This window comes from Mya arenaria, chromosome 16 (genome assembly GCF_026914265.1).
Source record: "Mya arenaria isolate MELC-2E11 chromosome 16, ASM2691426v1".
In the NCBI taxonomy this organism is placed as follows: Eukaryota; Metazoa; Mollusca; class Bivalvia; order Myida; family Myidae; genus Mya; species Mya arenaria.
The window spans coordinates 14,308,550-14,332,797 of NC_069137.1; the positions used below are offsets into that span (position 1 = coordinate 14,308,550).

Consider the following 24,248-nt stretch of genomic DNA (forward strand, 5'->3'; position numbering starts at 1 on the left):
TGTAAGATGCATGCATTAAAATGAAACTTGGACTTGGTACACATGCTCACTTTGAAATTCACAAATGTGTTGACAGTCCCATTACTCTGGCTACTTGGCATGCGGTCCACTTGTGGTGCTCTTGTCTTTCGTTACTGTATTATTTTCATATTGAGAAGATTTTTGAAGGTAATGAGTGATATGTCCTGAAATTGATCAACATTATTATTTTGTTATTTAAATATTTAAGTTATATGGCAAAACAATTCATGAACCTTGATTAATTGAATTTTAAAATTCTGAAGTAGTGTTTGTGAACTTCTAATTCTGAAACTTATAAAATTATGGAAGCCAATTTACATTTCCCCTATTTTCTATATGTTTTCCCCAAAGTCAATTATTATGAACACAGAAAAAGTAAAAAATAATAATATTGTTTTTCACAAAAATGCGCCAGTGAGTTAGACAACTTTGCTCTAATATATGTATTTATCTATTTATTTTGTGTTAAGCAATATATTTAACATTTGAGTAGGTTAATTTTTACCTGGTCTCCTTTTTAAGGGAATGGTTTGGGTGTTGACATAGCCTTTTCTCATTGGCGGCGAAAGCATGATCATAGCATTGTGCAATATGTTTTAACATTTGACGAAGCTTGAAAACTGTTAAGATTTTAAAATAATACAGACTAAATAATATGGATATGTGAAGCAAGTCCCATAACATAAGCTTAAATACTTTATGATGCCCGTTGGTGAAGTGAGAAAAACAGACGAGCTGTCATCATCTTGCTCCGCTTTTGTTGCTCATGTTTTGAAACTCTATGACTTAGTGCAATGACTTTGTTCCTTTTTAAGATGGCACAGATGATTTGTCAGTGATGATCGACCACGTAAAGGCCAAGTATTCCCATACCAAGATAATTAATGTGGGATTATTTTTATGGCCCCACGGTATAAGGTCAATGTCAAGGTTACTATTTCTGAAAATTTTGTCGGCGTTGACAAAATGTGTCAAAACTGTGTAGGTAGAATAGGTTTATGAAATACTTGCATTGGGTTGCATTTGGGGCCCTTAAGGTCAAGGTTAAGGTCATTATTAATAAAAATAGAAAGAAAAAAAGAGTTAAAACTGAATCTCACACCAAATGGTTCTTCTGTCAAATATAAAGTCCTAGTTTCATCGCATTGCGGTGTTTACTTTATAATTTGCCATTTTATTGCTTTTGACTGGCACATATTACATAATTATTGTTTTCATTTCTAAGACAAGGTGGCGTTTAGTCGAGCGCTCTGTCCTACAACAGCTCTTGTCAGTAATCCTATATGAACGTGTTAGCCCAAGAGCTTAGATATGTGTCAAGTATTTAACCACATTTGCTCAAATTGTCCTGCTGGAATTTTATTTAATTGCATGGCAAACTGTTGACATCAAGATGTGTGTTATCGTCATAACTTCTCAACGGAAAGAAGAATTTTGAATTGACAGGGCACAACTGTCGATCACATTTAACTGGTGTCCAGAGCGCCAGAGCTTAATTTCAGACCACCTTTGAAGTCAAGGCCACTATAGGAATCAAAGGTCAATATAACATATAATAATATAATTTTCTTAACTTCTCAATGGATGAAAGGAATTTAAAAACTTTGAACACGGACGTTTCATCAAGAATACTAATGGTGCTTTTGTACCAGAACAGTTTCCTAATGTATCAAGTGTATGCAATTCTCCAACTTTTCTCGCAGACCATCTTAGTCACACATGTTCAAAGCCAAGGACACACTTTGTGTTTCAAATTAAACATTCTTTTTGGTAATTTATTTATGTGTGTACTGTAGCCATTTAAAACATTGTTTTTGTTATTGCAAAAAAATGCAATTAATATGTTAAAAACACATTCACTGGAGTAAACAGCATTCAACTTGTCAGGGGCGAAGCATTTTGAACTGTACGCCTGTACACTTGTGGTAGGTGTCAACATATGAATTTCTTCCTTTAGTAAGGCCTCAATATGTTAAATTGGATGGAAGCAAAAGGGGTGTCCCCTGTTGTAGGACTTGAAGTTTTGAAGAATACAGTTATAAAGAAAACATTTTCTAAACAAACGCTAATGTTCAGTCAAATTACGACAACTTATTTTCTCATTTATTTTCTACATGGGATGTTTACATAAAAAAGCAACACATATGATATGTTGTAAACATTTCAACAACACACACACACGCACGCATGCACACACACACATACACAAACTAACACACGCCAACACAAAGCACATGGCATGCACACGTATTTACACAAAACACATTGTCTCTTTTTTCATAAAAAAACAAAACAAACTTTTTTTATTAATTTTGTAAAAACTTCTTGTTGGTTGTCGTGTCATTTCTTTTAAATTAACCAATATAATATATCAATTACTCTCCATTTTTGTTTGTGGGTATCATATTTGTCATGATTAATATATATATATATATTCATATATAGACATGATACCTTCACAAGCATCGCTTTCGCTTTTGGATTTTTTTTTTAAATTTGACTTCAGAAATGCTTTTTTTCCTCTTTGCTAAAATGTTTATCTTTACGATAAAGCTTTTTATAAAATGTAAGTTCTTCCCTAAGTGTGTGTTTATGTCTCTGTCACGGTATCATCATTTATTTTATGTTTGTATATTGTCTTTTTCTCTGAGTGTTTTTTTTCTTTCCTTTGATCTTAGGATATGTCCGTTGCTAGTTTTAGTGTGAATATAATCAAGAATTTCTTTTTGTGCAGTAAATTTTCCATTATAGTATAAGTATTTTTAATAGTGTTTTTGCCTAGCTCAATCTCCATGGCTTAAATTTCATCAATTTTTTTTCATCTGACTTCAGCAGTTATTTTCTATAAGATGCATATTTTATCGTTGTATTTTGAACTGAGCCTTTTATTACTTCCAATAAAATGTTTGGATTTGCATGTTTATTGAATTCTATTGTTTCATTGACACATTCTTTTATTTTAGACTGATAATCATATTCCACCAACAAAAACTTATTTAGTTTAAAATATCCTTGACCGTGATCTACTTTTAAAATATTCACTGTAAAGGCTGCAATTGAATGCTCATTTTTAAATCCTGGTTTTATTGTACAGTTGTTTGTGCAGTTTAATTGTTGTTTTGATAAAAGAAAATAATCAAGTCGGCAATGAATATTTGCACAATCATATAATGTTTTTATTGCACAGTTGAGAAGATTTACTAGAATATGTACAGATGTCGGCTCTCGCAGCAAACTTATGACGAAAAGCCTTCTATACAGGGTTTCATATATTACAAATTAAGAAAAACTCATGTTTTAAAGAAAATTCGTAAAATTAAAATGTTTCCAGCAGGTAGTTGGGCAGGTAGACTCAAAGAATTACTTGGATTTTATTTAAACTGTGGATATGAAAGCAATACTTTTAAGAGTACTTGCCTTTTAGTTTTTTGAAGATGAATTCCTGAAACAAAATATAGTGTTGAATATAGCATCCTTACATAATTAAGCTTTCAGTCCTTTGATTTTATGAAAATTTTGCAAATTCAGGTATCTTTAAAACCTTCTTTGGCTGATTGGAGTGTTTTGGCATGTGACGTCATTTTCTTCAAATATTTTACAAAGGTAATCATTTGAAAGAAAAGATCAGCAATATATGTCGGTTTTTTAAATAATGTTTTCTATATTTGTTCCCAGTTTTAGTACAAAGACGTTTTTATCGTAACTTTGAAAAGTTTTTGCAATTGGTGCTCTAAAATGTATTCCTCCGTCTGCAAATAGAGTTATAATCTCTTTTTATTGAAGTACTTGGGATTTACCTTTAAGTTTATTATTATTTGTTTTATTATTAAGTTTCCTCAAGTTAATGCATACTTTGATAAGATTTACCTTTTACGTTTTTTCTTTATTTAGGATTGTTGGGATAAGAGTGAGGTTTGTGCACGTAAACAGCTTTAAACCTCCAGGTAAATTTAAATTTTACTGACCGTTCCAAGGCGGTACCTAACAATCCTTGATAAACATACCTATTTTTTTATATATATACTATGTATGCACTGTGCTGTTTGTGGATTTTTTATGCCGTTCTTCCATGTTTCTTGTTTGTGATTTTTAGCTCACCTGTCACTTTGTGACAAGGTGAGCTTTTGTGATCGCCTTTTGTCCGGCGTCCGTCGTGCGTCGTGCGTCAACAATTTACTTAAAAGACATCTCCTCCTTAACCGCTGGGCCAATATTAATAAAATTTCATAGGGATGTCCCTTGGGTGGTCTTCTATCAACGTTGTTCAAAGAATTCAATTCCATGCAGAACTCTGGTTGCCATGGCAACCAAAAGGAAAAACTTTAAAAATCTTCTTTTCCCAAACCACAAGGCTTAGGCCGTTGATATTTGGTAGGTAGGATGACCAAATGGTCCTCTACCAAGATTCTTCAAATTATGGCCCTTGGGTCAAAATTGGCCCCGCCCCGGGGGGGTCATGAGTTTTCTCTATATGTTTATAGTGAAAACTTAAAAAATCTTCTCCTCTGAACTAACTTGGCATAGAGCTTAGATATTTGGCATGATTCATCGTCTAGTGGACCTCTACAAAGTTTGTTCAAATTATGGCCCTGGGGTCAAAATTGGCTCCGCCCCGGGGGGTCATGGGTATTTTCTATAAAAAAGCGACTCCAAAAGATGGCAGTGAAAACGAATGAACAATTGTACATTTCAGGGGCGAAAATGATAAAGGCAAGGTAGCTTTTCGTAAATGGTTTAGGCATTTAGGGGAACTGCGATCTTTATGTCCATATGCTGTCTTGCTAGCCGTCAGTGCAACCTGCACCAGAAAAGCCTACAAAAAAGTAGTTAAACTTCTCAATTTTAAAGAAGATGCCCTTTTTATCAGAATGTCGCCCAACAAAAGTAACATTAAACTTTCAGTAAGGAAGGCAAAGAGCCTGGAAATCGCCATTTTCCCTGTAGTAGAAATGATACAGTGTAAACAAGTCCATAGGCTTCTTATATATTGCTCTACAATAAAAGAACTATCAGAATGCTACAGGTATTTGGTCAATGAGTGTTTGGAAGATAGTGGTGTTATGATACAGATGTATCATTCTGAGACCACCAAAGACATTAAACATTCAGTTCAAGGGTTACTAAGAAACCAAGATAGCAAAGCAATTATTATAGCGACAAGTGCACTTGGATTGGGGCTTGATGTGGCAAACTGTAACTCTGTTATAATTTACGGGCTGCCGAAAAGTGTGATCGACTTGCTTCAGGAAATGGGGCGAGTGGGTAGAGATGGCAGAAAGTCAGTCGCCATTATTGTGTACAAATCCACCCATCTCCGCAACGCCAATGAAGAAGTGCGAAATGTATGTACAACAAATATGTGCAGGCGCCAGGAATTGCTTTCTACTCTTCTCAATGAACATGAGCTTGAAGAAATATCTCAATCAACCCATGATCATCATAGTTGTTATGACGATTGTCAGAGAAATTGCTGATGTTGTCATTGTGAAAAGCAAGGCATTGAGGAGTTTTATATAGATGACAATGCTGACAAATGTAGCAAAGAGTCTGACTCTGATACTCTTTCCAATTCAGGAGTTGAAGAAGACTGTTGTTGTTTTTTATTGATAATGCTCATATTCCTTAGTAGCACTCATCTTGCCATTGTTTAATTCAAAAAAGTAATAATTCATTTCATTTATATTTGTAAGTTTTTAAAGCTCCAGTACTTAACACTAACATGTCTCTTTCGAAGGGCATGTGCTATGATGTTACATTTGTGTAGTTCCCTACCATTCATTCAAGTGCATTTGCAATTGATAATGCTGCTGGTAATGATTCAATGTTGATAACATGTCCATTCAAGTATGTTTTGTTAAGTTAAAAAAGGGCCATAAATCTGAAAATATTTTTTTAAGAGTTACGTTACTTATCATTAAATGCAAAATGTGCATTGTTAATTTAGATGAAGAGTCATAACCATAAATTTTACACTCAAATATACATCTTTCATTTTCAGAATCGACCGTCTCTTAATCGTCCGTACGGTGTTTCTTGTCTGTGTCGGTAAATTTTCATGGATAGTCCAGACACAGAGTTGGAGAATGGATTCCTGTCAATAGTTATACCTTTGGTCTTTAATTTCCTAACCTGATGATGTAATACTTCTTGGCTTGAGAGATCTTTGGCCACTTTATACACATCTTCTTTGTATGAAGGCAAATGATGAAAGCCTTTGCTCTTCTTAAAATTGCTGACAGTGTCAATGTGCTTCCCAGCCGTACTCAACATTGGATACTCCGTGGAATGTTTAATGAAGCCGTCTTTTGACTTGTATCCAGTACAAGATAATTTGGAATCCCTATTTAGCATTTCAACATATTCATCTAAGGAAATGTTCCTATTCCCCCCCCCCCCCCCCCCCCCCTTGAATGTTGATGAAGCGATTTGCAACTAGTCGTTCCCGCTGGTGATGTGGAAAAACTTCCTCAGTAAGCGCTGTCAAATGAACTGAACCAATCAGATATTTGGTTTTGTTGGTTTTGTTATAAACTGGCAGTTTATATTTCGCTGATCTAACACATCTCTCACCATCCCCCATATCAACTGCAGAATCCAAGTTCTTATGAAGAATTGTAAGCTTGAAGAGCATTAAAATATAATCTTGCAGATCATCTGCACTTGGAATTTGGTTCTTTTTTCTTTCTGTTTGGTTCAATGAATTGGTGTTCTTTTGTCTCATGATTTTGGACGGATGCAATGAACGAGTATGATCTTTCACAGTAATGACATTTGAAACGTCCAGTATCATCACAGTTTGATACCCAATAGTTGTCGGCATGTTCACTGTCATCGAAAATTTCTCTAAGGGATGCACAAACATCACTACTCCCTTCGAAGAACCATTTCTTGACTACTTCCTCACAAACATTATTTATCCAGCTGATCTTGCCTTCATTTAACATATCTTCTGGTATAGGGATTTCTGGCAAGTCGGAGGAATTTTCTGGGAGACAGTTGATTCCAAAATGTTCAAAGAACATAACAAGAATAATGGCATCCAACATGGCATAATACATCATTTTGTAAGCCCGATAGGAATTTTTTTACATCTGCTTTAACATTCCGGTAATTAAGGAAATTCCGGTAAAATGCCATTGTTCCTCTTTCGCTTGCTTGCTCAGGTCTGTATGACAGCTTTGCTATAGCCTGAATGTAAAATTTGAATAAAATTATTCTACTGTAACAGAGACATACATGCATTGTTTATCATATTCAACAATGTCATAACTTATACAAGGAAATAAAATTGGCGATATACGTATTAAAATCGTGTCCATATTGATTTCTCTGAAAGAAGAACAATTTTGTAGTTCTGAATTGGTATACATGGTCTCATATACACTATTAAATGTATTATACATGTCAACCTGACAACATATTCAATATTGATAAAAAGGTGAAGCGTTACATGATTTCAATAATTACTTTCCTTGTAATTAAATGCAATATATGAAATGAAATGAGTTCAAACTGACAAGTAGAAGAAAGCGTAACGTCGTGAAGCGTGTATTGGGGATCTGATTTTAATGAGATTGCCTTATACAGTGCCTGTAGTATACATTGTAAAATATAACATGTTCAAATTCATTATTTTCCAAAATGTTTACTGTGGAAAGAACTGTGATACATGTTTTCATGTCAACAATTTTTTATGTGCATGAGATATTAGTTCATCAATTTTAATTACTATATATGTAAAATATCTTCTAATATTCGTGCATTTTGACTTATGTTTGTGCTATAATTAGAATGCATGTTGAAAGTTTGTATGAAATCGCCTAAAGCGCAAATAAAGCATGACAGTAAAGAATGTGTTATTTCGACAAAATGTGATTCATTATGTTGTGTTGCCCGGAACATTTTTTATTCATTTTCAGAGAAAACTGACAACTGTATATTCACAACAACTAAACATGGCGGCCATCTTGGGTTTTTCGAAGGAGGAGTGCTTGTCTCGGAACGTATCACATGGCTGGATCGAGTGATTTTCGAGTATGCCAAAGGGTTAATTAGTGTGTATCTCAAGGGGGAGCATCCTTCCCAGACAATTGCAGTGAAGCAGGTTGAAGAGCTGTCAGAAAGGGAGATAATAATTGATAACTCTGAGAATGACTCAAGGGAGGTAACTTTGAGAAAAAGAGAAGTTAACCATGATTTCACGTTTGAGAGAGCAGTTATTGACAAAGAGGTTGAAGATAAAGAAAAACGTGAGTCTCTGAAAAGGGGTGAGATTATACAGCAAGCAACGTCCATTGTACAGTGACATTGTCATATTAACAGGGACAGACCATGATGATAGTTGATAAGGCCTTGATAGCAGCATTCACCTATTTTCTGGCCAATTCATCTTTAAAATATAACTTCCAATTTGCTATTTCTTGATTAAGAGCTTGTTATTCTAAATATTCAGCTTTAGAAAGTCGTATTTTACTTACTTTATATTTTGGTTAATGAGTTGGTGTTTTTAATTTAGAAGGCTGTCAACCTGCCCACAGCATTGATTTCCCACGGCATAATTCGATATGCTAGTCTACCAATAATGGATAATATATCTGCATTTTGCATAACATATTAAATACAAATAACTGTATATTCAAATTATTTTTTTCTATATTTATAGTCCTGTTCCTTGGACATTTTTGTGCTCATACACTTTACATGTAAATCTTTCTATTTAGTGCATGTTTTTTTATATTTATTTTAAGTATGTAGTTCTTTATATTTAATATGTACGCATTATTTTTCATAATCTTAGTGACAATTTCTTCTTTATACATCACAAGAGGGGGATACGTGCAAACATATAATAATCTTTAGGGCAGTTTTGTTCCCTTGTATTAGAATCCATTTCAATGATAACTAGTATGGTAGATATAATATGGTATAAAAGTTAATGGCTCAATATGCTCATAACGTGATTTGTGTCTTGAATATTTTACGCTTGTGTGTTTGTCGAAGAAAAAAGGTCAGGTATTGTGCTAGCATTGATCTCGTTGTCGGTGTCAGGGTACACAATCTAGGCTGTAAATAAAAGAAAGAGCTCAAAGTATTCAAATGGAATTCGGTATGCATGTTTCAGAGCATTTAAAGCAATGCCCATAAATCTTGCTTCACTAGTTCCTGAGTCATGCCTCTTTTTCGACAAAAAACACCAGATGACCTTTAGATTTGTTTGTGGCGCTTTTGTTCTTATTTTGATATGAAGTTTAACTGTGTTATATACCTATGCATCCTAAAAGGTGTGTACATACAGGACATACTACATGTATTGTTTATTGATGGATAATTTTATAAAACCTGTGATCAGAACAATATCAGTTATTAAGTGATGAAAACTCTTCCTTTTCTTTATAGTAAATGAACATGTATTTTCGTTTTTTATTTTATGTTGATTAAGATTTGGTGTCACAAAACAATGTCATAGCACAAACACGTAAGTTGTCTTGGGCTGAAATAAGGACACGTCTTACAAAACAAACTCATTTTGCGAGCATGCGAGTATTTATGAGTTCGCCATTATCTTCAATAAGGAAATCACAAATAAATGATGGAAGTCGAATGAAAGATTTTTTTTTTCAACATAAATTATTTAAAATTTATCTTCAATAAGGAAAACACACACAAATAATGGAAGTCCAATTAAAGATATTTTTTTCCAACATAAATGATTTAAAATTTATGCAATGTTCCCCTTTCCTTTTCTCATATTTCTTTTTCATAATCTGATATAATTAAGTACACAAGAATATTAAATCCTTTTTCTTAAAGTTCTATGCATAGTATCTAAGTCGCTGAAAATTATATATTTTCAGTAAACTATCATTATAAACCATGTTTATGTTTCTGTCACGATGCTATGACAATGCTGTGTAACATTTGTGATTTGTTATTTATTGTTAGTTGTTCCCTAGTTGCAAGTTTATGATTATCAATGGTGATTTCTATCTAAAATCCATTTTATTTACTGTTTGTGTTATAAAGATTGTTTATCAAATGGTTAAAACCCTTTCTAATTATTGTGCTTTTAAACACAAAATTTTAAGCAGAAAACTAGATTTACTTTACATAATTTGCTTTTAATCACTTACTTATTAACTATCTGTGTATAACTGTTGTTTTTTAACTAAACATTAAAAAATGGTCTGTTATTTGCCTAAAATTATTTATCTTAGCTTATTTGCCGAAAGTTATTGATTTATTTAAGGTTATTTGGCTAAAGTCATTTGTCTAAGGAAATTTATCTAAAGTTATTTGCCTAATGTAATTTGTCTAAGGTTTATTTACTAAAGGTTATTTAGCTTAAGTAATTTATCTAAGTTTATTTGTCTTAGTTTATTTGTCTAAGGTTATTTGTCTAAGGCTGATTTTATAAGTTTATTTGCTGAAGATTAGTTGTCTTAAGTCATTTGTCTAAGGTTATTTGTCTAAGGTTATTCGTCTATGGTTATTCGTCTTAAATTGTTTGTCAATACAAATAATTGGCCTATAAGTCATTCAATTGTTTTATGGGTAAATATATCATTATTTGCTCATATATAAAATAACAATACACAAGGTGAAAAAGCAGTCTCAGATTTTCTAAGTACTGCAGATCATAAATGTGACGGTAAAAATGTAAGGCTCAACAAATTTCAGAACCTTCGACCCAATGTCGTCTATGGTGCATTACCTTGACCCCCCCCCCCCCCCAAAAAAAAAAATAAAAAAATCCCGACTTGAAAGTCAGGTTTAATCCATTTGGAAAAAAGCAATTATTTCTAACGGCGGACTCTTACTTTGTGTTCTTGTTGCATACAAATCATGTTTTCTATTGTTTGATGACTTACGTGTTTATGGTTCCTGTTATTTATACGGGCGTAACTTAGTGTTTTTCTTTATATATATATATATAGAGATATATGTTGTTTATTTTCATCTTAAAGAGTTATGCTGCTGTTGTATTGTTCACATTTCCTACCTTTACTCTTGATATAAATGCAAGTAATAGTTGATTAATAATTAGTTATCATCTATTTGTTGGAAAACGTATTTCCAACCCACTCCTTTAAGGTAGCGATAAAGCAGAAGGCAGAGAAAGCAGATTCCATCCCAAGCCTTTGTTTTTCTAGTGCCATAATTCTGGCGATTTGGCATGCAGGCCACCTGTGGTGTTCCTGTTTATTCAATACTAATAAGATTTTTTTATTTAAGTCAGTGATATGACTTGCATTTGATCACTATATTTTGTTATTTGATTTTTTTTTAATTTTGAGGGAACACATTTCATGAACGTTGATTAAACTTGAATTTCCAAAATCTCAGTTAGTGTTTATGAACCGGAAATTATGGAACACTTGAAAATATGGAAGAACATTTACTTTTTACCCTCTGCCAATCGAAGGCTTTGGGAGGGGGATATTGTTTCAGGTTGTTTGTCCGTCACATGTTTTTCTGTCTGGAACCATATCGTGCTATGGATTGGTCAGAATGCCCCCTTCGTAAAATTTTGACCACCTGTATATGTGGGTCACGTGGGGTAAAGAACTAGCTCACCAGGTCAACTCTTTATATTTGGTCCTATATTTATGAAACTTAATCAGAATGTTTTCTTTGATAAATTCAATGTCTAGTTTGAAACTTGGTCGCATGAGGTCAGAAACTCAAAAATCATGTCCACACCAATATTGGTATTGATTTGTCAAACTTTGTTCAAACTGTGGTCAGAACGTTCCTCTTAATGTAATCATTGTAAACATGAGGTCAAAAGCTAGGTCACAATGTCAACTCTTGTGAACAAACTGAAGCAATATATCCACTCCATTCTTTCAGAAACTTAATCAGAATTTGCCTCGTTGAAATCTTGGCTTAGTAACTACATTTAAAACCAATATTCCAAAAACCATTTGTCCAAAATTATCGCTATTTCGAAATTATGTCTCGGTCCTTATGTTTTTCCGCCTTCGTTTAACTAAATTTTCAATCAGTAATCCGAAATCGATATTTCATAATAATCGCTATTTCGAAGAAAACTTTCGGTCCCAATTTGGTATTTTACATCTATTTATCAATCATTATTACGAACTCGATCATGTCATATTTTTACACCATTCTGCAATAATAATTAACAACAACAATCATTAAAAACAAGGAAATAAATAGACAATCATTTTTTGTTGAGTTTAGAATTTTAAATTGAAATGTATAATGTTGTTTTAATAAAAAAAATATTAAAGAATTATAATTCTAAATTATATGTCATTTATCAAACAATAATTCAACAAAGACGTATACTGAACGATCACTCAAACCAAATGTAATATGTTGAAAAGCCGACAATGCAATCTTCACGACTTAATATTTTACTTCATCTTAATTCGCAAAAGCTGTCATTTTCTAAAAATTGTTTATCCGAAATATATCTGGGTCCTGACGATTTCGGTGTTTAAATGTATGTCACATAAGGTCAAAATCTAGGTCACTAGGTCAAATCTTGGAAACACTTAGGCTAAATTTGTGCAATATATCTGGTCATATCTAGCCTTGATGAAGTATTTTTTATAGTTTAAAGCTGAGTAATGTCCGTCAAAATGTAGGCTACGAGGTCAAATCTCAATGCTACATTATAAATGATATTCTTTTATTCCAACAATTTCAAACAAACTCATATCTCATGTCCAATGTTTATAAGAGTCTATCACTCTGCGGCTGTATTGCATGTTTTGATTATTTAACCAACACATAATTTCCATGCCGTCTACTTATCTGGCGAGGGATATTAATTCAATAAATCTTGCTTGTTTCAGATATTTTCACAAAAGCTTTTGATAAAAAAACAGCTTTGTGTAAGACAAGATTACTCAGGAAATATATTTTACCAATTTCTTTTGTGTCAAGCAATATACATAACACTTGAAAAGGTTATTTTTACGTTGTCTCTTTTTAAAGAAAATTGTTTGCCTTTGACACAGCCTTTGGTTTTTGCCGGTGGCAGCATGATCATAATGCCGGCATTGCGCAATAATTTCAATTTTTGATGTAGCTTGAAAACTGTTAAGATATTTAAATGAAACGCATTAAATAGTGTGCATATTTGTAGCAAGTACCACTAAGCTTAAGTACTTCATGTGCTATGCCCGTTGGTGAATGGAGAAAAACAGCAACGCTGTCATTATCTTTCTCTGCATTTGTTGTTCACGTTTTGAAGTCCATGGCTTTTTCAGGTGGCACATATGAATTTTCAGTGATGTTTGATTACCTGAAGGGCCAGTACCCCCACACCAAGATAATTATGGTGGGATTCAGCATTGGGGGGGGGGGGAACTTTCTGATGAAATACCTCGGGGAAAACCAGGGATTTAAGATTAACGAGTAAGTGATACAGTTGTTCTGTCATAAAGTAGACTAGTTGATTTAGTTGTTAAGAACAGCAACAAGCAGAAATTGTTCATATACTTATGTTTTGCATATTGTTTTTGACATCTTGCCAGCTATGCTGTCCTTTTTTTACTAAACAACCTATTTCTGCTTTATAATAAGGGCGTTATTTACTGTTCGAACAAATCGTTTTGTTACAGATGATCAAATATGAAGTAAAAGACTTCATTTACTTTAGTTGAAATCATCGCTTGGCTATTTCATTCAAAACTTGGCACGAAGCTTCGCTGCCTTAATTTATTTAAATTTTGTTTAAAATGGTTCTTTTTATGTAGACAACATGTCCACCAGAGCCAAATAAATAAATATTTAGTAGATTTTTAGCCTGATTATTTAAAGAATAAGGAGGCTTTACTACTCGCCCCGGCGTCGGCGTTGGCGTTCGCGTCTGGTTTTAAATTTAGGTCAAGTTGGTAGTTTCGCTAATTACTCCAATACCCTTCATACAATTCTCTTAATACTTCACACAGTTGTTCAGGGTGATCAACCATCGAAGTTAATTATACCCATATTATCTTAAATACAAGTTATGGCCTGACTTAGGAACTTACCGGTAGGTTAAAGTTTAAGGGCACATTGTTGTATTTTTACTATCTATATATATTAATTTATATGATTTATTAATTAATACACACAGTCAGTACCCAATTAGTTTACACAACTCCATAGTTACCCTAAATGCAAATTATGGCCCTTTATTAACCTTTCTTTTTTTCTATTTATTTTATTGCTTTTTACAGGCACAATTTTTATATTTTTAACCAAAGCGAAACCTGGTTATTAAAATGATGTAAACCGCAGTTTGGGCGGGCCGGTTTGAGGGTGACGTCAAACTCACCTATGCTATACAAAACTTTAGTTAGGTTTGATAAATGGTGACCAAATTTGGTATATAGGATGAGTTTATGGAGACCTTCCATTAATTAGGATTAAGGATTAAGATTGGTAAAGGTCAAGCTCACTGTTATTACAAACAGGAAATCGGTTGCTACTGAATAACTTTAGTTAGGTCTACATATTGCAGCCAAATTTGGTATATAGGAAGAGTTTATAGAGACCTTAGTGTTTGGGGCACAGAGAGTCACAGTCAAGGTCAATATCACTATTACCAAAACTAGAAAAATGAGTATTACTGAATAACTTTAGTTTAGGTTGACATATTGTGACACAACTTCGTATATGGGAAGAGTTAATGGAGACCTTTCATGGAATTGCGTTTGGGGCCCCTATGGTCAAGGTCACTGTAACTGAAAATAAATAAAGTTTGGTACTGAATAACCATTGTTTAGGGTTGACATATGTAGGGGTGGTATGTAGGAAGAGTTTATTGAGGACTTCCATGAGCTAACTATTAATTAAAATGGAAAAAAAAACCAGTTTAAACTGAATCTCACAACAAAGGCTGAAGTTTTTCTGTCAAATATGAAAACCTGGTTTCGTCGCATTGCGGCGTTTCTTGTCTTTTTAATTTGTCTTTTTTATTGCTTTTGACAGGCACATATTACATCATTATTTTGTTAGTGAAATAAACTGTAACAAACACCAGCTCTTATAACATATAATTTTATTGAGTTGCTACTTTGTAGACAGGAGAGAATATCGTGGATGACATCACAGTATATAGCAACAATGTACTACTCATTGAAATAAAATTCAAAACCAAAAGGCACTGTTGTTTTGTTGTTTTTAAAAGAAAAAGTGACGTATGTGGCCGCAAAAAAACGGAACTGAAAATGTGAGCGTTAAGTCGCCAAGCAGACCGTTAAAAATACAACTAGCCGAAATAAGGGCAGATAATTTGTATTTTCACGCCTCCCCTCCCCACCCCCTTGCTAAATATTAAACTAACCGCAATGTGTGTACGCAATACATATCCTGTTTAGACAGCAATACACATCATGCTGACACGCAATCAAAACGCTAAGCAAACTGTTTTCACAGCGTTTAAAAGTTAAACGCAAAAACCCGAACACAACACAACACGCAAGAAACTGCATGGGTACGCATCATAGGTGGTGTTTGAAATCGGACTCCATTTGCTATCGATAATCGAATCGAATTGGACCAAGCATTTCGATTTACTATCGGACAATAATCGATAGTTCATAATAATAGTCAGGAATACATTCTTTAAACAAAGTGTCATCATGACCATTTAACCTGGAATGAGTAGATGTGATGCTATAGTCATGCATTTTGCAACAGTAACTACACTTCCATTACCTTTTTCTGTCCAAAATAACTTAACGAAAACACATGACAACACAACATATACTTTTTAAGTACACATCAATTGCAAACTGATGCACACCCCGCAACAAGCAAGTTACCTTAGCATTCTATCAATGTGAAAGTATATTATATTTTTTTGAACCAGCTTATCATTCAATAACCTGCTATATTGAACATTTCACTAGAATATCTTAATTCATAAAACTTTCACGAAAAAGGAAATTAGTTAATTACAAGCGGTACACAAAAAGGTTTCAAATACAGAATGCATCGAGCTGGGATTCCGGTAATTGCAGGTGAGACCCCTCACATCATAGAGACAGATTATTGATGAAGGTTTTATTGAATATATAAACAATTGAAAACCATATGTTATTTTGGGAGAGTTTGTATTTTTTAGCAAAAGCGTTAACATTTACCGCAGTTGTGTAAGCGAGTGATCATCCTTGTTAAAATGAACACAACAGGAATTTACGGAAGGAAAAAAATTACATTTACTCCACTTTTACAACAAAACAAAAAAATTATGTAGATACCGGAAGTAACATTAGCGACATCGATTTTGGACAACCACTATCGATTGTCGCCGACATAGCATTATCAGCGACGATTAATCGATTGTATTCGATAATCGTTTCATCACTAATCAAAGGTGTTTCCTTAACACAGGAGCAACAACCTAAGGACGTATATATTATATTTTGCGTTAAAATATATTCTTTAAATATGTTTGTCCTTTGTCTGTTACCAACAATTTACCGATGGGTATGGGCCTTGGCCCCGCCTTCAATTTTCAAGTTGTCAACAAACATAATTACAAAAGATTAGGTTTAACCAAAAAGATTATTGGCTGATATAGTGATCATGTATATTAAAAATTGCCCTACTCTCAGTTGGCTGAATTTTTCTTTGTGACATGTAATAAAAAGAAAAGACATATGAATTAAAATGGCAAATTATGTTTCCAGTTCCAAGCGGTTCACAAGAGGCACTATTTATTCGAATGCCCCAGCATGGCGCGTGTTGTAGTACTAGGTCCCGTTATCTGTGTGGTGCTCGAGGGGACAACGATCAATCACTGCGTCGCCGTATGTGCTTCGGGAAAGTTTATCATTTCCACCAACTATTCTGTCAATCACCGAGCGCACTGAAAATAAATCAGCAAAAAACAGCAGGAACAACGTGCATTTCTTTTATGCTTTGACAAGATTTACTGCTGACAATACAGTCAAACCTTGTTGAATGGTCACCTGCTTTAAATGGCCACCTGCCTTTACGGGCCACGTCAAATTCCCCCCGTACGTTTTTACTATATAATGTACGTGCATTAAGCAGCCAACTGTCTTACGCGGCCACGGCCACTAATTTTTGTCCCCATGAAGCGATATAATCACTAATTAGCGGCCACTAATCCCTTGTCACTGACACTTTCGCTTATATTTTTTTCCAATACACAGCTTTAATTGCGTATAGAAGTTTGCGAAAAAAAACGACGGCCTCGGATATCTCCGTCATCCAATGAAAATGAATATTGCATCACACGATTGCCATGCGTGTTTACTCTGTAAAAACATTGGAGAGTGGGAGGGCGGCTGTAAATTTATGTATGTTATCCTACAGACGACGCAAACGGAAAGGAAGAGCTATGAGATACTGGTTACTACTTTCAGCCTTAAATCTTGATGTACATGTACATTCGATCCCAGAATCGGAAGCAGTTTATACAAGTCAATAGTATTTCAGGCTGTCAATATGTGTTAATAAACGTCAAAGGTTGCGTCAAAATTGTTACTGTGTATACTGACATTAGGGGAACAATGCTAACAGGACTCAAGCAGATTGGTTTATTTCGTAAAAATAAATGTCATTATGTCTATAAGGTTATAACGAGTATTATTGTATTTATTTCTAAGACAAGGTGGCGTTGAGTCAAGCGCTCTGTCATACGACAGCTCTTGTTAGTAATCCTATTTTAACCTGCTAAACATAGAGCTTTGATATTTGTCATATAGCATTAACATGGTGACTTTAACAACATTTGCTCAAATTGTCCTGATGGAATTTCAATCAATTGCTAGGCAAAAATGCTGACCACATGTTTTTTGCTTACTTTCCATCTTAATAAACTTTGCTATGCATATCTGCTTTAAAATGAATACTTAGCATTGTTATATTGATACTTTATATTTCGTCAAAATCTTAATGAAATCTGCTTGTGCTATAAAAATCTAAAAGTGTGCGTCATCTTATTTAAACTAGACAGATCAGTTTATATTTATCGTTGAATAATTTTACTTCCTGGTTTTGTGACGGGAAAATTGCCAAAATCAGTTATGCAGTTAAAACTTGTTAACCAATGGCTGTTCAAAGAATGCGAATTGTTATATATAATGGCATATTTAGTCACATTGTTGTGACTGTGGAAAATGATAGTATTGATAATTGCAAATGTCTGTTTAACTAGACATTCTTTAGTTTAAATAAACAGTAATTTGTCAAATAGAAAGCAAATAATGGCCACTGGTGGTTCATCTATTTACAAGGGATCTGACCTGATTCATGACTACAGTTGTTCAAAGTGTGAGGAAAGTGATCTTAATACTGAAGCCACACACTTTTGTCCACAGTGTGAACACTATCTGTGTGACAAGTGTGTTAATTTACACAACGGATATCATACCAAACATACGGTATACGGCCGCGGAGACATTCAGAAGTGGGTGGGGTTCTCCTTCGACAGATGTGATGTTCATGGTGACAAGCTGAAGGTCCACTGTGATGACCACCAGGAACTTTGCTGCAGTGTCTGTGTGGCTCTTAACCATAGGTGATTGTTCCTACCAATCTTTTTAATATAATAACTAAAATTTCCCTTTTTGTGTCGCCATAAAAGGGGGCATTCAAATTATTTTGGCGTTGTAGATTTCATCGAAGGCAGTGTCAACAAAACATTGATAATGACTATAGAAGCTTATTAATCATGACTTGGTGAAGTTTTGTGAGCATGTCTTGGCCAATTTTGATCAGAAGAAAAGTTAAGTAATGTTCCTTTAACGTTAAATAAATGTAGCTTTTAGTCATGTGCAGATACTAGCAAGCAAATAACACCAGGGTTATACCCCTTATACATAGCAAACTTTATGAAATAATGTCGGCTTACTCATTGTTTAAGTGTTATAATATCAATTTACCAGTAGAAGTTCTCATTTGCTACAAAGTGTTGCTCCTTTAACAACATAACTGGTATTATATACAAGTCAATGTCTTGCAGGCTGTGTAGCAGCATCAGTCACCTGCCTGACCTGGCTATGTTCTTTCTGAACACAGCAGAGTTCATGCAGCTGCCGGAAGCAGTAGACAATGTAAGGTGTAGACTGGACAAGCTCACAAATGCAATGATTAAGGACCAAGTCTCACTGAAGGACTCGTACAAGAACACCATTGCTGAAATCAAGGCTTTCCGCAAAGAGATAAACACAATCCTAGACAAGCTTGAGAAGAAGACAGTTGAACAGTTAGATAGGCTGATGAAAGATTTGAAAAAGACTATCAAAGATGATATAGAATATTGTGCTAATATAAATGAACAACTCAAGACCATGATGGAAAAACTCCAGCAGATAACTGGTAAAGACAAGGAGACCAATTCTTACATTGGATTCAGGATATGTCAGACCAAGCTGAGTGAAGCCAAGAGCACCATAGATGAAAAACAGAAAATACCAACAAAAAGAATAAGCTTCATATCTAATGAAACTGTTTTGCCATTTTTCAGAAACCTGAACAGTCTTGGCAATGTTGACAGTATTATTTTCATGCCAATACGAACAGCTTGTGATCACGTGTACAAGGCGCAGGGATCAAGTCGTTATTCTGTTAAAATAAAGAAGGATGAAGAAGAATATATTATTGTAGGTATAAGTGAGTTGCCAAGTGGAGAGGTGGTTATTGCTGATCAAAACAACAGCAGGTTGAAGCTTCTGAATAACCAATACCAAGTCATTGATTACTGTGATCTACCTGATTATCCTGAACACATGTGTCTCACTGAAAGTCAAGAAATACTTGTAGCTGTAGATAATTTGGCGAATGTGCATGAGATCCATTTCTTCTCGGTGAACAGAGGGAAGGTACAGACAGTGAGAAAGTTTACGTCAAACCACAGCTGCTTCTCTATTGCCCACCACAAGGGCAAGCTGTATGTGGGTGGCAGTAATTCTCTGTTCCAGTACACCATGGATGGAAAACTTGTAAAGGAGATTTATAAAAACTTTGCTGCTCCTGGTCATACACTGTGCAAATGTGCTGTTAGTCCAGATGGGGAGAGAATTTATGTAACAAGTTATGGTAAACCTCAATTAACAACACTGGATAAAGGTGGTCAAGTGCTGTCAACATTTGATGATCCTGAACTGAATGGGCCTTGTGGACTGTGTGTCAGCCCCAGTGGCCATGTGTTTATATTTGAGCGTAACTCTCACACTGTGCTACAGGTGGACAGAGAGGGGCGAAAGAAGCTGGCCACAGTGGCCAGGAAGACTGATGGCTTGTATTTTCCTTTGGCAGTGTGCTTCAGTGAACAAACCTCCTGCCTCATTGTTGGAAGAAAATATAGGAAGTATATCATTGTTTTCAAGATGTTTAAACAGTGAGGACCATTTAGTTAGGGTGACATTGTTTTTAATGCAATTTGCATAATTTACAGTGCTGACTTATAAAATGAATTGTTTCTATATTATAAGCATTCATGTGTGTCATGTTTTATATGTATAGTAAGTTTAAGCAATGAAGTGATAATTAAACGGGTCAAAAAAATATGATTTAAAAAGGTTTACAGTAGCATATTAGAGTTGAAATATTAAATTTCTGCTTGTCTTTTCTTCAGTTCTTGGTGATTTGTAAAGATATACTGTAAAGATCTAGAGAGGTTTCTACGATGAATAGTGTTATCTTATAATAAGATATTTTTATTACATGTTTTAGTTTTAAAAAAAACATTCATGGTTTATTAGGAAATTGTTTAATCTACTGATATAAGGAACTCAATGGAAAAGTGGAACAATTTTGGCCTGTCCCATGCAGTTTTAATTGTATTTTATTCTATTGTATTCGTAATTATTAATTCTTTCAAAATGATATTTTTATTGTGTTGTCTTAATTATTTTCATTTTCTTTTACAAGACAACATAACTTCATCTGATAAACATTCTAATAAATTCTTCTTTCAAACCACTGTGTTAGCTTTGCTTATATCACCAGCTTATTGACTTAAATGCTCATGTCGAGCTAATGTGACCCCAATGATCTAAATATTTTAAATGACATCTTCTCTTGAACTGTTTAGCCAATTTCTGTGAAACTTTTACTTAAGGTTACTTGCACTGTTCTCTTTAGTCAGATGGTTCAGCCCTAAAACATATGACAAATGATCCTTGAGTGTGAACTTGACCTTTGACCGACATACATGGGTCTTTCATGCTGCATGCACTCTCCTGGTGAACATCTGTGCCACATTATTTTAAATCCACGAATGCATGGCCGAATGACAGCTTTGACAAGGATTTTGAACAGGTACTCGAATGTGACCATCTCTTTGACCTACAGTCATGCGACAAAGCCTCTTCTCCCACCTCAGATAAGTAGATCCAATAATTTAACCACGCTAGATATTCTTATCTTGCCCACGGGCGAAGATAAAATGCCCGTATGGAACTCCTTTTACCACATTGTAATTACCTCCCTTGTTGAAGACTGTCGTCAGTAGCATCAAGGAAATCCTGTCTTATGGTAATATTTGGAACGCTAATTAATTATTTCTCACTTCATTTGTCACCATAAAACAGTTTTCAGGCACCATTCAAGAAATAATGCTTCATTCTCCTTAGAACTATTTAAAAAGACCGATTTGACTATTAACATTAACTGGATCACTGCGCGTATATCCATGAAAACCACGTGCTATCGCATATCCATACGCAATTATTTCCACGAGGCAAAAAAAAACATTTTTACACAATTTTGTTTAATTGAGGTGGGAGAAAAAGCATCTACCATAGCCGCTCGTATAAGATAGGTTCATCCCGACCCTCGCGCAGGGTGTTTTGCGGAAACTCGGTAAACCTCGTTTCCGCAAAACACCCTACGCTCGGGTAGGAATGAACCTATCTTACACTCTCGGCCATGGAAGATACTTATATTCTCATGATTAAAAGATATTTTTAAACTCCGCACTGCATGGCCAAGTTACAGATTGATAATCCAAACGAATCTGACGGACAGGCTCAAGTACACACTTACACCGAACCATTATTGTGACAACCATGCCCAGCTCACTGCAAGGGAGCTCATCAATAAAATAAAAACACAAATTAAAAGTATAAAGCAATGTCATATGGCCTTGACTTACAATTTATTATTTCACTTCGTCCAAAAGATATTCTTACCTTCATTTTCAGTGCCAAGAACGTGTTTTTTGTTGAGCAATCGTCGGTGAGTGTACACGTATTTGATGACTCTAAACATGTGCCGTCTGCTCTTTAGTAAGGAGGCTCAAAAGCTATTCGGCTGCTTCAATGAAGACTTTGTGTTTAATGCGACATCTCTTTTATATATTGACGAAAACTACAGCTGGAATGAGAAGTGCTTGATTCTTGTAAAGTTCTTAATATTTGTACATTTTAAAATGTTTGTAATAACATGTATTGTAAATGTTTTGTCATAGCCATAGAATCATCAGTGTTGTGAATTGCAGACTGTTGATGCAGTGAGAAACATTTCGGAATAATTCAGAAACTTTTCATAATATGTTTAAATTACATAACATTTGGTGTAACAAAGTTCATCATTGGTTTAAAATGCAAAGTTCAAGTTCTTTGCGAATTGAGAAAAGGAGAGGAACATAGTTTTCCTTTGTTAAGCTCTTGTTTATCAAATAGTGATATTGGAACATGATGATTGTAATCAAAAACTGCAGAAAATACTCAACCTAATGTACGTTTATTTGTGTGTGTTGTTTTCTTTTATCAGAGCATGTTGCATATTAACATTAAAGCATTAGATGATTATATGATTATTACAAAGACAGCAGCTCAACACATTACCGCAACATTATAAGTTGTCAGTTTCTATTCAAGAGAGTCTCACTCACATATTTTATTTTCGCAACATATATTTTGACATACTTGGTTGAAATATAGGCGTTTTACTGACTTCAATTATGAAGAAAACCAAACAGCAACTGACAGTTTCTTGAACATAATTTCAGTAAGTCAAAGCCTTAAATAAATTTATTTTCAATAATGTAGCGTTATTTACGCTTGACGTCAAACGTCAAAAATACCAGAGCTTTTTCTGACACGTTTTCAATTATTTTTATAACTCTTATTTGAAATTTGAGATGTGATCATTCAAACAACTATTTTGTTAACATTTTTCTCGCAAAGATGTTTTTATTGTCTGACCCTATGAAAAGTAACCGACTTTCTTTGATAGATGGCAAATACAATGTTTGAGGATGTCTGTTGTATAAAAGAAAAAAGTCAAGGTTTTCGCTTTTGTCCGAACCACGGCATTTTTGTGAAAACATAAAACGTTGCAATTACACAAATAATAAAATACCGTGCATGATTTCCACTTGACACTTAGGTCACAAGTAACCAATACTTATTTGTGACAAGACCCATAACATGGGCACTGATAAATGTTGAGTTACGCGCGAAAAGCATACATAAAATCTTAAAGGAAAGACGCATGTACTTTATAAACTTGGAATAAAAATCTTCACACACAAGATGTTTAAATGTTGGAAAAAAATAATTTTATTGATTCATTTTCGAGTTTGCAATCCATAAATGATTATATATATATATATATATATATATATATATATTAATGGATGCTTTTTTTTGCTAAGAATAATATTGAAAACGAGGCACCACTGAAACAGCAAATATTTATTTTCGATAACTCTTGCCTTAAAAACTTACAGGCATATGTTTTAAACACAGTATGTCCAAGGTTTCAGGTCCAGGTGTCGATGCTGTTTGTAAATGCCCTAGACGACCCTGTTTGTCACCTGTTCCTACAAATTGTATAATTTGTTGTTTGCATTATACAGCACTTGTAGTATACATTGTAAAATATAGCATTTCAAAAAAACATGTTCAAATCAATTATTTCCCCAAATGTTTACAGTCACTGTGGAAAGAACTGTGATATATGTTTTCAATGTTTTCAAAATATTTTTTATGTGCATAAATATTGGCTCATCAATTTTAATTACTATACATAAATTATTAAATAATGTCGTACATTTGTGAATTTTGACTTATTTTTGTGCTATAAATAGAATGCATGCTGAAAGTTTGTATGAAATTGCCTAAAGCGCAAATAAAGCATGAGGTTAAGAATGTGTTATTTCATCAATATGTGATTAGTTATGTTGTGTTGCCAGGAACATTTTTTATCCATTTTCAGAGAAAACTGACAACTGTATATTCATAACAACTAAACATGGCGGCCATCTTAGGTTTTTGGAAAGT

The 24,248-nt window shown here is 34.1% G+C and overlaps 2 protein-coding genes across 2 annotated transcripts; both read left to right on the plus strand.

Annotated features, from left to right (window-relative positions):
• The first annotated feature begins 427 nt into the window (after positions 1-427).
• LOC128221419 (ATP-dependent DNA helicase RecQ-like) lies at positions 428-5,495 on the plus strand. The gene is made up of 2 exons (XM_052930031.1): positions 428-435; positions 4,715-5,495. The coding sequence occupies exons 1-2, from the start codon at positions 428-430 to the stop codon at positions 5,493-5,495; spliced, it is 789 nt and encodes a 262-aa protein (XP_052785991.1).
• A 12,472-nt stretch (positions 5,496-17,967) lies between these two features.
• LOC128221255 (uncharacterized) lies at positions 17,968-20,930 on the plus strand. The gene is made up of 2 exons (XM_052929794.1): positions 17,968-18,535; positions 18,980-20,930. The coding sequence occupies exons 1-2, from the start codon at positions 18,222-18,224 to the stop codon at positions 20,358-20,360; spliced, it is 1,695 nt and encodes a 564-aa protein (XP_052785754.1). The 5' UTR covers positions 17,968-18,221; the 3' UTR covers positions 20,361-20,930.
• Positions 20,931-24,248: the final 3,318 nt, after the last annotated feature.

Excerpts from the sequence above, each read along its gene's own strand:
- LOC128221255 (XM_052929794.1), top strand. The coding sequence starts at position 18,222 with ATGGCCACTGGTGGTTCATCTATTTACAAGGGATCTGACCTGATTCAT. Across the intron at positions 18,536-18,979 it reads TGTGTGGCTCTTAACCATAG|GCTGTGTAGCAGCATCAGTC; the intron begins GTGATTGTTCCT and ends AATGTCTTGCAG.